At 40.0% G+C, this 13204-nt stretch overlaps 1 protein-coding gene across 9 annotated transcripts in view; it reads left to right on the top strand.

Moving 5' to 3' along the window:
* Window positions 1–13204, top strand: part of tlk1a (tousled-like kinase 1a) — a 184374-nt gene that overhangs the window by 99759 nt on the left and 71411 nt on the right. For all 9 annotated transcript variants that reach the window (XR_013499538.1, XR_013499537.1, XM_078228368.1 and 6 more), the window contains exons 4-7: window positions 3715–3790; window positions 9745–9788; window positions 10131–10223; window positions 12997–13092. Coding sequence is in view for 7 of the 9 variants with exons in the window: in XM_078228368.1 (XP_078084494.1) it covers window positions 3715–3790; window positions 9745–9788; window positions 10131–10223; window positions 12997–13092 (309 nt within the window). In the remaining 2 variants the exon portion in view is untranslated. The remainder of the gene's footprint in view (window positions 1–3714; window positions 3791–9744; window positions 9789–10130; window positions 10224–12996; window positions 13093–13204) is intronic.

Raw genomic sequence — 13204 nt, forward strand, 5'->3', positions numbered from 1 at the left:
CTCCATGCTGACCATCCATGACTAGTCCATGCTTTTCTATGTGACAATTAATCCTATCTCTCCGGATTGATTCTACTAATTTGCCTACCACCGATGTAAGACTAACTGGCCTATAATTGTTTGGCATTTCCTTCAATCCTTTGCTAAACAATGGAACTAAGTTGCATTTCTCCAGTCCTCTGGTACCTGCCCTGTATCTAATGAAGATTAGAAAATCATCCTCCGAGCATCTGCTATCTCTTCCCTGATCTCCTTCAGCAGCCTTGGAATCAGTCCATCTGGCATCAACTTTCAAGGACTACAGCCCTTTGAGTTCTTCCTCTCCTTTTATCATTATCCTGTTCAACATCCGTGTTCCTCCTGGATGACTATATTTGCATCATCCCTTCCCTTTATAAACACAGAATAACATATTCATTTAAAACCCTTCCCACAGCGTCTGCATCTCTGATCGGTCCCACTTTTCCTTAACTAGCTTTTTACCATTAATATATTGGTAAAGCATCTTTGGGTTTTCTCTAACCTTGCTGATCTTTTTTTTATGCCCTCTCATTTCTTTAAATCCTTTTTTTACTTAATCCCTGTACTTCCTATATTCATCTAGGCTATCTGCAGTGCTTATTTCTTTGTGCCTATTGTATGCTTTCTTTTTCTATTTGATAATCCCCTTATTCCTCTCGACACTGGGGGGGGGGTTCTAGATTTGGCAATACCACTCTTATTTTTGGAGGGGACATGTCTGCTTTGTACATTCAGGATCTTGCTTTTTAGTGCTTCCCACTGGTTTTCCACTGATTTATCCTCTCGTGGTGATGTCCAGTTCACCTTAGCCAAGTCCCTTCTCGTTCCTGCAAAACTTGCCTTACTCCTGCTTTATCTCTGTCCTTATCCATGGTAATGCTAAATCTAACGGAATTGTGATCACTATCCCCAATATGGTTGCCAACTATCACTTTGCCCACTTGCCCTTCTTCGCTCCCGAGACTAAGTCTAGAATTGCATCTCCTTTCATTCAGTTTGTCACTGGTTGCAAAATTTTCCTGGATGCACTGCATGAATTTTTCTCCCTCAGTGCCCCTTATGATGTTTGAATCCCAGTTGATGTTGGGATGGTTTAAGACTATTATTGCCCTCTTGTTCTTACTGGCAAAGATTTGCCTATGTATTTGTTTTTCCTATCTCCCTTTCTCTATTTTGAGGTCTTTAGTATACTCCCAGTAGTGTGACTGCCCCTTTTCTTTTGTTTCTAAGCTCAACCCATAAAGCTTTGTTTGTTGACCTGTTCAGTATATCATCCCTTCTCACAACTGGAACTGATTATTTAACCATTAGTACTACTCTCTCCCCCTCTAATCTCCCAGTCTATCGTGTTTGAAGACACGATAACCAATTTTGCCCCTCTAAGATTTCTCTTAAATCAGACATCCTGCTGCTATATCTCATCCATTTTGTTTGTAATACTCCTTGCAATGATGTTTAACCGTGTCAATTTCCCTTGCTGGACATTTTTAAAACTTTGCTTCTTATGTAATTCCAAGTTTGTCACTATATCGTCTTTATCACTAGCTAATGTTCTACCTCCATTTTCCTTATCTGATCCTGCTCCTGCGATCCCATCCCCCTGCTACACTAGTTTAAATCCTCCCCAACAGAACCTGCAAAAGCCCCCGCAAGGATGTGGGTCCCAGCTCTGCCTGGGTGCAGCCTGTCCATTTGTACAGGTCCCACCTTAACCCAGAACTGGTCCCAGTGCCTCAACAATCTGAATCCCTCCTGGCTGCACCATCTTTCCAGCCATGTGTTCATCTGGTCTAACCTCTTGCTCGCGCATGGAACTGGGAGTAATCCTGAGATTACTGCATTTGAGGTCCTGCATTTTAATTTATCTCCTAACTTCCTATACTCAGCTTGCAGGTCCTCAGTCCTTCTGTCATTGGTACTATTATGTACTACGACCACTGACTGTTCACCTTCCCACCCCAGAATTCCCTACAGCCACTCCGTGACACCATGGCACCAGGGAGACAATATGCCATAGGAACGTAAGAACTAGGAGCAGGAGTAGGCCATCTGACCCCTCGAGCCTGCTCTGCCATTCAATAAGATGATGGCTGATCTTTTCGTGCACTCAGCTCTACTTACCCGCCCGCTCACCATAACCCTTAATTCCTTTACTGTTCAAAAATTTATCTATCCTTGCCTTAAAAACATTCAATGAGGTAGCCTCAACTGCTTCACTGGGCAGGGAATTCCACAGATTCACAACCCTTTGTGTGAAGAAGTTCCTCCTCAACTCAGTCCTAAATCTGCTTCTCCTTATTTTGAGGCTATGCTCCCTAGTTCTAGTTCTAGTTCTAACCATCCTTGATTCATGGCCACAGAAGTTTCTGTCTGTGTCTAATATTGAATCCCCTATCACTATAGCCCTGCCACTCATTTTCCACCCTCCCCTCTGAGCAGCAGAATCATGCACACTGCCATGAACTTTCCTGCTGCTGCTTTCCCCTGAGAGGTCACCCCCCCCCCCCCCCCCCCCCCCCCCAGTTATCAAAAGTGGTATATCTGCTTAAAAGGGATTGACCACGGGACTGTTGTACTACCTTCCTGAGTCTTTTACTGCTTCTGATGGTCACCCGTTCCCTTTCTGCCTGTTCAGTCCTCACCTGTGGGGTGACCACCTCGGTTAAACATGCAATTCATGACATGATTAGCATCATGGATGCTCCACAGTGAGACAGCCTGAGCTCCAGCTCTGAGATCCAGTTATCTAGAAGCTGCATTTGGAGACACCTTCTACAAACATGGTCATCAGCATCCCTCATTTCCCACATTGTGCAGGAGGAGCATATAATGGATCTGGGGTCTCCTGCCATGACGACCTTCTCAATTAAGCTAGTTACTCCCTTAAAATTATGTTAGTTAGGGTCCTTACTTATGTTAACTAGGAACCTTGTTTCATATCAAACACTACCTGCTACATTCTTTTCTAGTCCCTACCTAAGTATTAAGCAATGAATCACCAGGACTTATCCATCAATCAGCTGCTTTGGTTGGTTCCACATCATTTTCTGAACTCAACTCCCAGAAAAGCGTCTCTCCCAGGTCCGGTTGTCTCTGCTCCTCAAAAGTAAGTGAGGGCCTGAGCCTCGCACTCCCTTTATCATCTGCTCCCAGAAGCGTGTCCCTCGCAAGTCCGGTTGTCTCCTGTGTCCTCTGCTTCCAGAAATGTGTCCCTCACAGGGCTGGTGCTTTCCGCTCCCTGAAGGTAAGTGAGGGCTCCGAGCCTTGTGCTCCCTTTTGTCCTCCACTCCCAGAAGAGTGTCCCTTGCAGGACTGGTTTTCTCCACTTTCCGAAGGTAACTGAGGGCCCTGAGCTTTGCTCCACACCCAGAAGAGGTGCAGGTCTGGTGCCCTCTGCTCCCTGAAGCAAAGCCTCTCCAGGTTCTTTCAATTCACTAAGCAATGAGCACAGTGAGAATATCCTGGAGAAAGTGGTGTACTTTGTAGCTTGACGTATTTGCTGTAGCTGAAGAGCTCCATGACGTTACAGTTTTCTGAGTAATTACATCGCCCCAAAAATTTATGTTTTGGTATTCACTCACAAAATTGACTACAATACAAGGTACAAGTTCTTAAGAGGTGAAAAATGATTTTTCTTTTACATTTAAGATGCCAGGATTGTAGTTGTTCAAATTTGACTTCTGTTTCTTTTAGACTCCAGAAAAAAAACAACCTGATTCTGCGAGAGGAAGAAAACGGAAGGCAGATACTCAGAGTGACAATAGCCAAGGTAAGAGATGTGTAAAAGTTTCTAGAGGCTACAGATGGAGAGCCAATGCAGTCACTTCAGTTTTTTTCTATTTAAAAAGACTCCACCTGGAAGTTTTACCAAGTTTCAACAGCTCACTGTTTCAGCTGCCACATCGGAAAATCCTTGAAATCAGAAAGAAGCTTTCCTCCACATCCTCCTACTCGACACCTAGAAAGACTAGTTCGAAGTTTTTACTTTCATATTTAATTGGAAGTACAGATATCTGGGTGGCAGATCAAGGGGTTACTGGAACTTTCATCTGAGATGGTAACAACCAAAAGTATGTAATGTTTAGTAACCCAAGGAAATCTCAAATGCTGGGATGAAGTTAGGATGACAACAATGGCCAGTCAGCAACCTGAGAAGGTCCACACTTTTTGTGGCATTGCAAGCATCTTAAAGGAAAAAATGAATGTAATGAGTAAATGTCCAGAGACAGTGAAGCACAGAGCACTGAAGTAATATTTCCAGCAAGAGTCTGTTCCTATACCCCACATTTGTAATATCTTGCATTCCTTTCAATATTCAGTTATATGAAATTTACTTTTAACGTAAAGCAATTTCTCAAGACAAAATCTACACAACTGTGGTGTAGAGAATGTTTTGTGTGGTTGGTTGAAGTTTAGATGGGTTTTGGGCTTGTCCATTCTTCCAAAGTATATAGTTCTAGCCTGCAGTTTTTTAAAACCATTACTCTTGTTTATAGCAAGTATGTTGGTACCCCTACACATGATTGGAGCTTTTCATAGAAGTGTAGAATCCCTACAGTGCAGGAGAGGCCATTTGGCCCATCGTGTGTGCACCAACTCTCTGACAGAGTATCTTATCTAGGCCCTCTACTCCGCCCTAACCCTGTAATCCCACACATTGCCCATGACTAATCCATCCAACCAGCACATCTTGGGACACTAAGGGGCAATTGAGCATGACTAATCCACCTAATCTGCACATCTTTGCACTGTGGGAGGAAACCAGAGCACCCAGAGGAAACCTACGCAGACACGGTGAGAATGTGAGAACTCCTCCTTCCATATGTCTCTCGCTTCTCAATCATATGATTTAACACTTCCACATCAGCATCCTGTCTGCCCCTGATGTGAACCCTTTAGTCTACATTTCCTCCACAATGGACCAATGTACTAATCAGATTGCCACACAAACAAGCAAAGTTGTAATTTTATTTTCCTTTTTTAGGTTTCTGTGTTATTTTCAGTATGCGTTCTTTTTCGTGTGACCAGGTGCCAACACGGTCAGCCTCTCTGTACTGTCTGCCAAGCCCCTCTTGTCTCCTGCATCCAACCCCCCTTCCCCAACTCTCATATTAATTATCACAATGCAGACTTATACCTAACTACTGCTCTGTCTCACCTCACACAGAATGGCCTCTTCTCAACTATCTGATCTCTAATGGTATGTGCTAAATCAGCAAGCCTCTGCTTTGATCTCCAGTGGTCTGGTTTTAGCCTGATATTCCTTCTCTAATGTCTGGTCCTACTTTCTAACAGAAGCCCAGCAAAAGGTTTGTGTAGGTGGTCCTTCTGAGTAAGGAGCAAAGCACAACCGAGGGGAATCAGGAGAAGTAAGGATTAATTTCTGTTAAAGCAAACACTTTTGTGTGTGTTACAATCTTATATATTGGAGGTATTTGTGAAATGTTGTCTCATCTGCTAGTCAGAGTTGTTTGTACTTTGTCTAGCCTCAGAAATTTCCACATTGCTCAACACTTGAGCACAGCATAGCTTCATGTTTTAACTATTCGCATATTAATTGCATTTCTATCATCTTCCCCACATATGAGTGTTCAGTACTAATTTCTTCAAGGTATTTATCGATTAATTGAATATTGAACTTGAGGCAGGACGAATAGGCATTTGAGGGCCATATAGCTACACATTATGTTGAAGCCTTAAGAATGAAGAATATCAGGCATTCTTCTGGAATGCATTGGTTGTCTTGCTATTGGTGTCAAGTAAATATTTTGACAGGTGCATTCAGTTCACCATGACAGGAAATGGCTAAACAGAGCCTGTCTGATCTCAAGTTAAAGATTATCACTTTCTGGGGATTGTTATCAAAATTCTCCCTCAGCTGACCACCTTGAAAAAATTAAAGTACAAAAATTTGAGCAGTGGCTGTAATTCTATGCTCAATGTGCTGTTCATCCTGTAATGTATACTATAGAATTACTATAAAATATTCAGGGAATCCTACAAGTGAATACAAGTTGGTATCTGATTATGTGGAGAATGAGTTAGCTGTAAATAGCCCACCTTTGAAGCACTGAGTACAGCCTCTGTATATGCCAAGAACTAACTGTTTACAGTGCATTAGCCTTCTAGAATCTTAGACTGCAGAACTAAATAAATTCAAGCAGCTGTAACTTCAGTTGCCATATGTACGGTTGACACAGATCGTGCACGGATCTGAAAAAAAAAGTGAAAAATCTGTGACATCGCTGCTAAATCTGAACTTGTTTGCATAGACCAGTGATTTTCAAATATTTCTGTATTAGGAACCCCATGCAAGCATTGACAGACTCCCAGGGACACCTTAATTTCTGAAAAACTGTCAGCTATCAAAAGGAAAAGTGTTATCATTTCTTATTAGTATATAGCAGCAGAAGGAATATACTACTCAACAAAATCTAAAATCAGACTGACATGCAATGAGACATATCAAATACATATAGAAAAATTCAATTGGGTTAATGGACAGTAATTTCAAAACCTCGATAGACCTAGCCAATTTAGTTTAAGCTACCTGTGGCCTATGCACGTTTTCACAACGTAATAGGTTTAAAATATTTGCAAAAGATGTAAGTAAGATGAAAGTAATAAATTTGCAAAAATATCTCAATGTTATGGGGATGAGAATGAAACCAAGAATGATAAAATGACAGCAGTGAGAAATATTTTAAGGCTATCAATATAATTCAATATATTAAACATAACTAGACAATATTGAAATACATGGATTAATAGAGATGAGTAAAATTGAAATAGACGGCAAATTCATAAAAATCAAGTTGACAAGGTGCTATGAGGAGGTTAGGAAAAAGTTTAAAACAATTGGAATTATGAATTGTAAATCATAAAGGAACATTCTACAGACAAATAATACAGGAAAAATCAAGGGTAGGGATAGGGACATTAAAGAATGCACAAAGTAAGCTTGCAAATAATAGTGGAATGGCAAAAATGTTGAATAACTACTTTTCCTCAGTACTTACCAGGCTGCTAACAAGGTGGTCATGGAGTTAGAAGAGATCAGAAACGCTGTAATGATCATCATTCAACATGGAAAGAAGTGGTATTGCATCTAGCTATATTAAAAGATTAGAAGAGGTAGCAAAGGCACTAATATTTAATACAATTAAAAATGCACTCGAAAAGGGAATAGTACCAGAGGACTTGCATACAATTAACTTGATTCCTGTATTTGAAGAGGGAAGGTGAAACAGTTTCAGGGAACTACTGATCAGTTAGCTTAATGTCAGTGGTAGGAAAGATAATGGAATCATTACTCAAAGATGTAATGGGGGAAAAATGTGGGAACCAAAAGATAAAGAAAAGTAGTCAGAACAGATTTCAAAATGGAAAACTGAGCTTGACTAATCTTTTCTTTTATTCATTTATGGGCTTCTCTGGCAACAACAGTATTTTTTATCCATTCCTAATTGCTCTCAAGAAGGTGATGGTGAGTCACCTTTTGAACCGCAGCAGTCTTTGTGGTGTAGATACCCCCACAGTGCTGTTAGGCAGTTCCAGAATTTTGATGACACTGACGATGAAGTAACAGCAATGTGTTTCCAAGCGAGAGGGTATGTGATTTACAGGTGCTGGTTTTCCCATACACTGCCTTCCCCTTTCAAGGCAGTAGTGGTCGCAAATTTTGGGAGGTGCTTTCAACGAAACCTTGATGGGTTTATGCAGTCCATCTTGTAGCCATAATGTGCACCTGATGAAGCCAGTGAGTGCTTACGGTGTCGGATGGGGTGCCAATCAAACGGGATGCTTTATCCTGGGTGGTGTTGAGCTTTCTGATTGTTGGAACTGCTCATGCAGGCAAGTGGAGAGTATTCTATCACACTTTGTTTTGTAGATGGTGGACAGGCTTTGAATCAAGATGGGCGTCCATGCTGCCCTTAGAAAATGACTCTAAATGGGGTAGAGGAGCAAAGGAGCCCAGGGCACGGATGGACAGATTTCTAAAAGTATAAACAAAAGCAAGCTAACCACTAGAATTTATTTGTGGAGGGATGGAATTGAAAACCAATGAAGTCACATTAATTTGGTATAGAACCTTGCTTAATCTGCAGTTTAAATGCTATCCACAGTTCTGACCTCCATATGATAAAGATATAAAGGCATTGGCAAAGGTGCAAAAAAGGATGATAACCTATCAAGAAAGATTGACCAAGCTGGACTAACACTTCTCTTTAGAAAAGGGAAAACTGAGGGGTGGCCTGATAGAGGTCTTTACAATTATGATAAAATTTGGTGAGCTGGAGGTAGATAAATGTTTCCGCTTAAGGGAGACATGCACTAGATGTCATGAATATAAAATGATTACTAATAAATCTAATAGGGAATTTAGGAGAAAATTTATTCGAGGTTAGAATGTGGAACTTGCCACAAAGAGCGGTTGAGACGAATAGAATAGAGGTATTTAAGGAGAAGCTGGATTAACATAAGGGGGACAAATGAATAGAAGAATACATATATGGGCTACGATGAATAGGATTGAAGAAGGCTTGTGTGGAGCATCAACACTGGCATGGACTAGTTGGTCCAAATGTCCTGTATATTCTATACAATTCTACATACGTATAACCTATATATTTGTTTACAGCTGCAAATGTCACTTCCCTATAATGTCCACGTAGATACAAAAGCAAAATATTGCAGAAAACTAAATGATCTCTATTAGAAGAAAGAAAAGCAGAATAAACATTGTGACCCATCAGAAAAGTCAAGAACTGAAACGTTAATGCTGTTTCTCTCTTCACAAAGCTGCCAGACATGTGGTATATTGCTCTGTATATATTGCCGGACCTGCTGAGTATTTCCGACTTTTAAACTTTTAAAAAAAGATTTCCATTATCTGCAATATTTTGCTTTTGTATCTACCTGGACATGATAGGGGAGTGACGTTTGCAGCTGGGTCATACGTATGTAGGATTATGTAGAATATATAGCGCAATTCTTGATGAATTTCCCATTCGTGTCCATGTAGATGGTGGATGCGGTGTCCTTGCTGCAAAGCAATCATAGATGCTTATATAAATGGTATCTTTCCACATTGGCAGGAATGTTGGCACATCTTTGGAATTTTACCATATTACATTTAGTTTAAGTTCCAAGTGTGTAGGAATGACAAATAGTGGGTCATTGAACTGAATCTAAATTGCATTGTTTAAAATAAAATGGAGAATTTACTGACCAGATGATAATTCTTCCAACCCAAAAATCAGGTTAATTTTAACTGGTTGACTAATAATACTATTCCTGATATTATATAGTTACGCAACACTTTGGTGTTCCAGCATATTGTGTTGCACTAATAGGCCACTAATGCATCCCTGTAATTCCCAGCATAGCAAGTTTCCTAATCGGAAGGAAGTTGTATTGGTGCTTCATTGTAAACAACTCTTGAAAACAAAATGACTAACATAACAATTGATCTTGGCACTCTGCATTAGTGGTGGGTGGATGTGTGTAACAGTGTGGTGTAGTATCTTTTAAAGTAAGATATTTTGGGGAATATGGATAAACAATGAGATGTGTTCCTGCAAAGTTCAATAGTTTGTCAAGGATTAACTAGATGTCTGTTTTCAATACATTAAAGATAATTTGGGAAAGTAATGCTTCAGTTGACAGTATTTATATACACAGTTGTATATTATCAGATAATTATTTTTATTTTCTGTTCAGGTAAAGCTGGTGGAAGAGGACATAAAATTAGTGACTATTTTGATGTAAGCACTATATAGATTATTTTGAATCACAGAATGTTCCAAAATGTTTATTTCTGTTTACTTATTTAAACTTGAGAATACAAATTCTAAAACTTGTTGGTGCATATTTGTCCCTCAGAAGCAATTGCAGTAAATGTGATTTGTTGGCATTCCATTTCTGCTGTTTTGCTATGCGGATGATTTCCTGTGCTGTGCCTTACCAGGAACTTGTTAATTACAATAGCATTGTTTGATTTTAATGGATTAATTTGTTGAGGCTACTATTTTAATAGAGATCGTTTAGTTTTCTGAATGTCTCAAGAATACAGGAATTACAGGGTGGATTTTCTTCAAATTTTCCAGTACACAGGCGGTAATGGTACCAGTCCAGTGAGAGGAGTGCCACCTTCAATTCGATCCCCTCAGAATTCCTTTTCTCATTCTGCTACTTCATCTGTAAGTTTGAAATTTCCCATACGTAAACTGTTAGCAAACCGTGACCTCGTTACTGATATGTATAGAAGGTTGTATTCTTGGCAAAACAACAACTTTTTTTTTTGATTTTAAGTTTTGAGTATTAGCTGACTTATATGCATTCCATTTAAAAAGCAGAAAAAAATTAAAAGCGAATAAATAATTTCTGCATACCTCCTTGTGTAAGAGCACAAGGAGTGAGCATTTATTTAGCTTTATTAAAAGAATCCTGCATGGTGGTATAAAGTGTCAGAGAAATGTAAAAGAAATGGGTTTCAACTTGAGTAATATGTTGTCTGAATTATCTAGGCATGGAGAAAATAATAAACCCTGCACATTTAAAAAAGAATGTCGCAAGTCTATTTGTATGGTCTGAATTGAATTTCTTCCATTTTTTTACTAAATGTTCAACCAATTAAATTATTGATAGGAAATGCTTCATAATGTAATCACACAGCACAAGTCATAATTTAAGACATATCTGTAATTAGAATGACTATTCAGTTGTTCTCCAAGCTGCTTAAATCAAACTCTCAAGATGAATGCTGTCTTGTAATATGAATGATCTCTTCTGGGTTTTTTAAGCAACCACATGTATATTTGCACTACTTGCTCAAGGCACTGACTGTGTCTTGTAAGGTGTACCTATTCATTCCACTGAAGGCAGTGAATTATATTTATGTAACCCATTTGAAGTACGAAAATGTCCCACAGCACTTCATAGATTTTGAAGCTTTGGGGAATTATGAGGGGTTTGAAGGTTTGATCAGAGGTGTGAGACTTTTGAAGACAAAAAGATTAGAAAGTTGGATAGGTTTAGGGAGGAAGTTCTGGATAGCAAAATTGAGGTAGGAGGAGTGTGGAGAAAGCCAGGGTCAAGATAACTGGGTCACAAGGCTGGAGATGGTTGCAAAAAAAGTTGAGACCATAAAACGATTTGCAGATAAGGGTGAAGATGAGTTCAGTCTTTTGGAGGAACAGAGACTTAATCTAGGTCACTAAGCAGAGCTGTGATGGGCAAGTAAGAGGACACTGGCAGTAGAGGTTTTGACCAATCAAAAGCTGTAGAAATTAAAGCCAGTGCAGTAGAATATTCAAAGAAAAGTCTACAAGTGACTAAATCATGGGGAAGGTTCAGTGTCGTGCAGGTGAGGTAGTTGCTGTACAGTGTTGCAGAAGCAAGAAATGTGGATGTTACTGGGGATGGGTAAAAGCTAAGAGGTGGTCTTGTCAGTGACTTGTTCAGCTTGATTAAGCAGCCATTGAAGGCGATGGAGTCCATGGGAAGGGAGCATTATTCAATTAGAGGATATTATTTGGTTTGATTTATTATTGTCACATGTATTAGTATACAGTGAAAAGTATTCTTGTGTGCTATACAGACAAAGCATACTGTACATAGAGAAGGAACGAAGAGAGCGCAGAATGTAGTATTACAGTTATAGCTAGGGTGTAGAGAAAGACTTAATGCGAGGTAGGTCCATTCAAAAGTCTGATGGCAGCAGGGAAGAAGCTGTTTTTGAGTTATTTGTTAGGTGTCCTCCGACTTTTGTATCTTTTTCCCGATGGAAGAAGGTGGAAAAGAGTGTGTCCAGGGTGCGTGGGGTCCTTGATTATGCTGGCTGCTTTTCCGCGGCAGCGGGAAGTGTAGACAGTGTCAATGGATGGGAAGCTGGTTTGAGTGATGGTCTGGGCTTTATCCATGACTCTTTGTAATTTTTTGTGGTCTTGGACAGAGCAGGAGCCATACCAAGTTGTGATACAGCCAGAAAGGATGTTTTCTATGGTGCATCTATACAAGTTGATGAGAGTCATAGTGGACATGTCAAATTTCCATAGCCCCCTGAGAAAGTAATGATGAACGTGCAGTTTGACAACTAAGGTTCTCACTGGGTCTTTGGTAATGGTGCAGTAGAGCTAATTGTCAGTTGCATTTATGGAAGTTGATTGGGGCTGATCAGTGACCATATTGAGGGGCAGCATTTAAGGAAGGAAAGCAGCCAATTATGGACCCTTGGGGCTCTGAACAGAGAACCCATTTCTCTGGATGCTGAGTTGAATTGTCTGTTTGTGGAACCACAATTGGCAGAGGAAGATTATATTGTCACAAGCTGGACTATTGAAGGACAAAAAAGGGATGATGTATCATGACTAGAGAGGATGTCAGTGACTTTGACCAGGCCAACTTGAAGACCCTGTGGAGTACTCAACCAGTGATCAATTCCATATTCAGCAGTCAACATGCTTTCAAATTCCAAAGGTGTATATTTCCTCGGAAGAGTGTCTGGGGCCATCAGACGGCCCTCTGAAGAAGTTGTACAGTCTCCACAGATGCTAGCAGCCTCCTGAATTTATCCAGCAATTTTTTATTGACAAATTTTATTCATGATGAGTCACTGCCAAACCTTTGAAATACACACACAAGTGAAAATCTGGACAAAACAGTTAACCCTTTACTAGATGTGGTAGATAATTTGGAAGCAAATTAGTCCAGATTTCCCTGCTTTAGATCTGCAACTTGGTTTACGTCAACCCATTCAAAAATTTGTTGGTAGCATTCATGTATTTTTCCAAAAAGTGTTTAACTAGATAACCAAGTTACTTTTTTCAATTTCATTTAACTTTCAACAGCATTCCCTAGTCATTTTTCCACATGTCTTCACTTATTAAGAATGTGGGTCATTTACCTGTCCCTTTGCAATTATCAGTATGATACCCCACTCAGTATTGTAAAATATTTTTCTCTTTGTTTTAGGTTCGGCAGAATAGTCCATCCCCCACTGCACTAGCTTTTGCGGACCTTTCTGTTTTACAGCCAAAACTAATTTCTATCTCTTGCAAGACGACTCAGGTAAATGCTGATTGAACGGTGTTGTCTGAATTGAGCTGGAACAGGAAGCGCAGCTTGCTTCTTGTAGGTGTGGTGGCGGTTTCCTTTGCTACCTGCTTCAGTTTGTGTTCCA

Source organism: Mustelus asterias, chromosome 14, assembly GCF_964213995.1.
Source record: "Mustelus asterias chromosome 14, sMusAst1.hap1.1, whole genome shotgun sequence".
NCBI classification, from domain to species: Eukaryota; Metazoa; Chordata; class Chondrichthyes; order Carcharhiniformes; family Triakidae; genus Mustelus; species Mustelus asterias.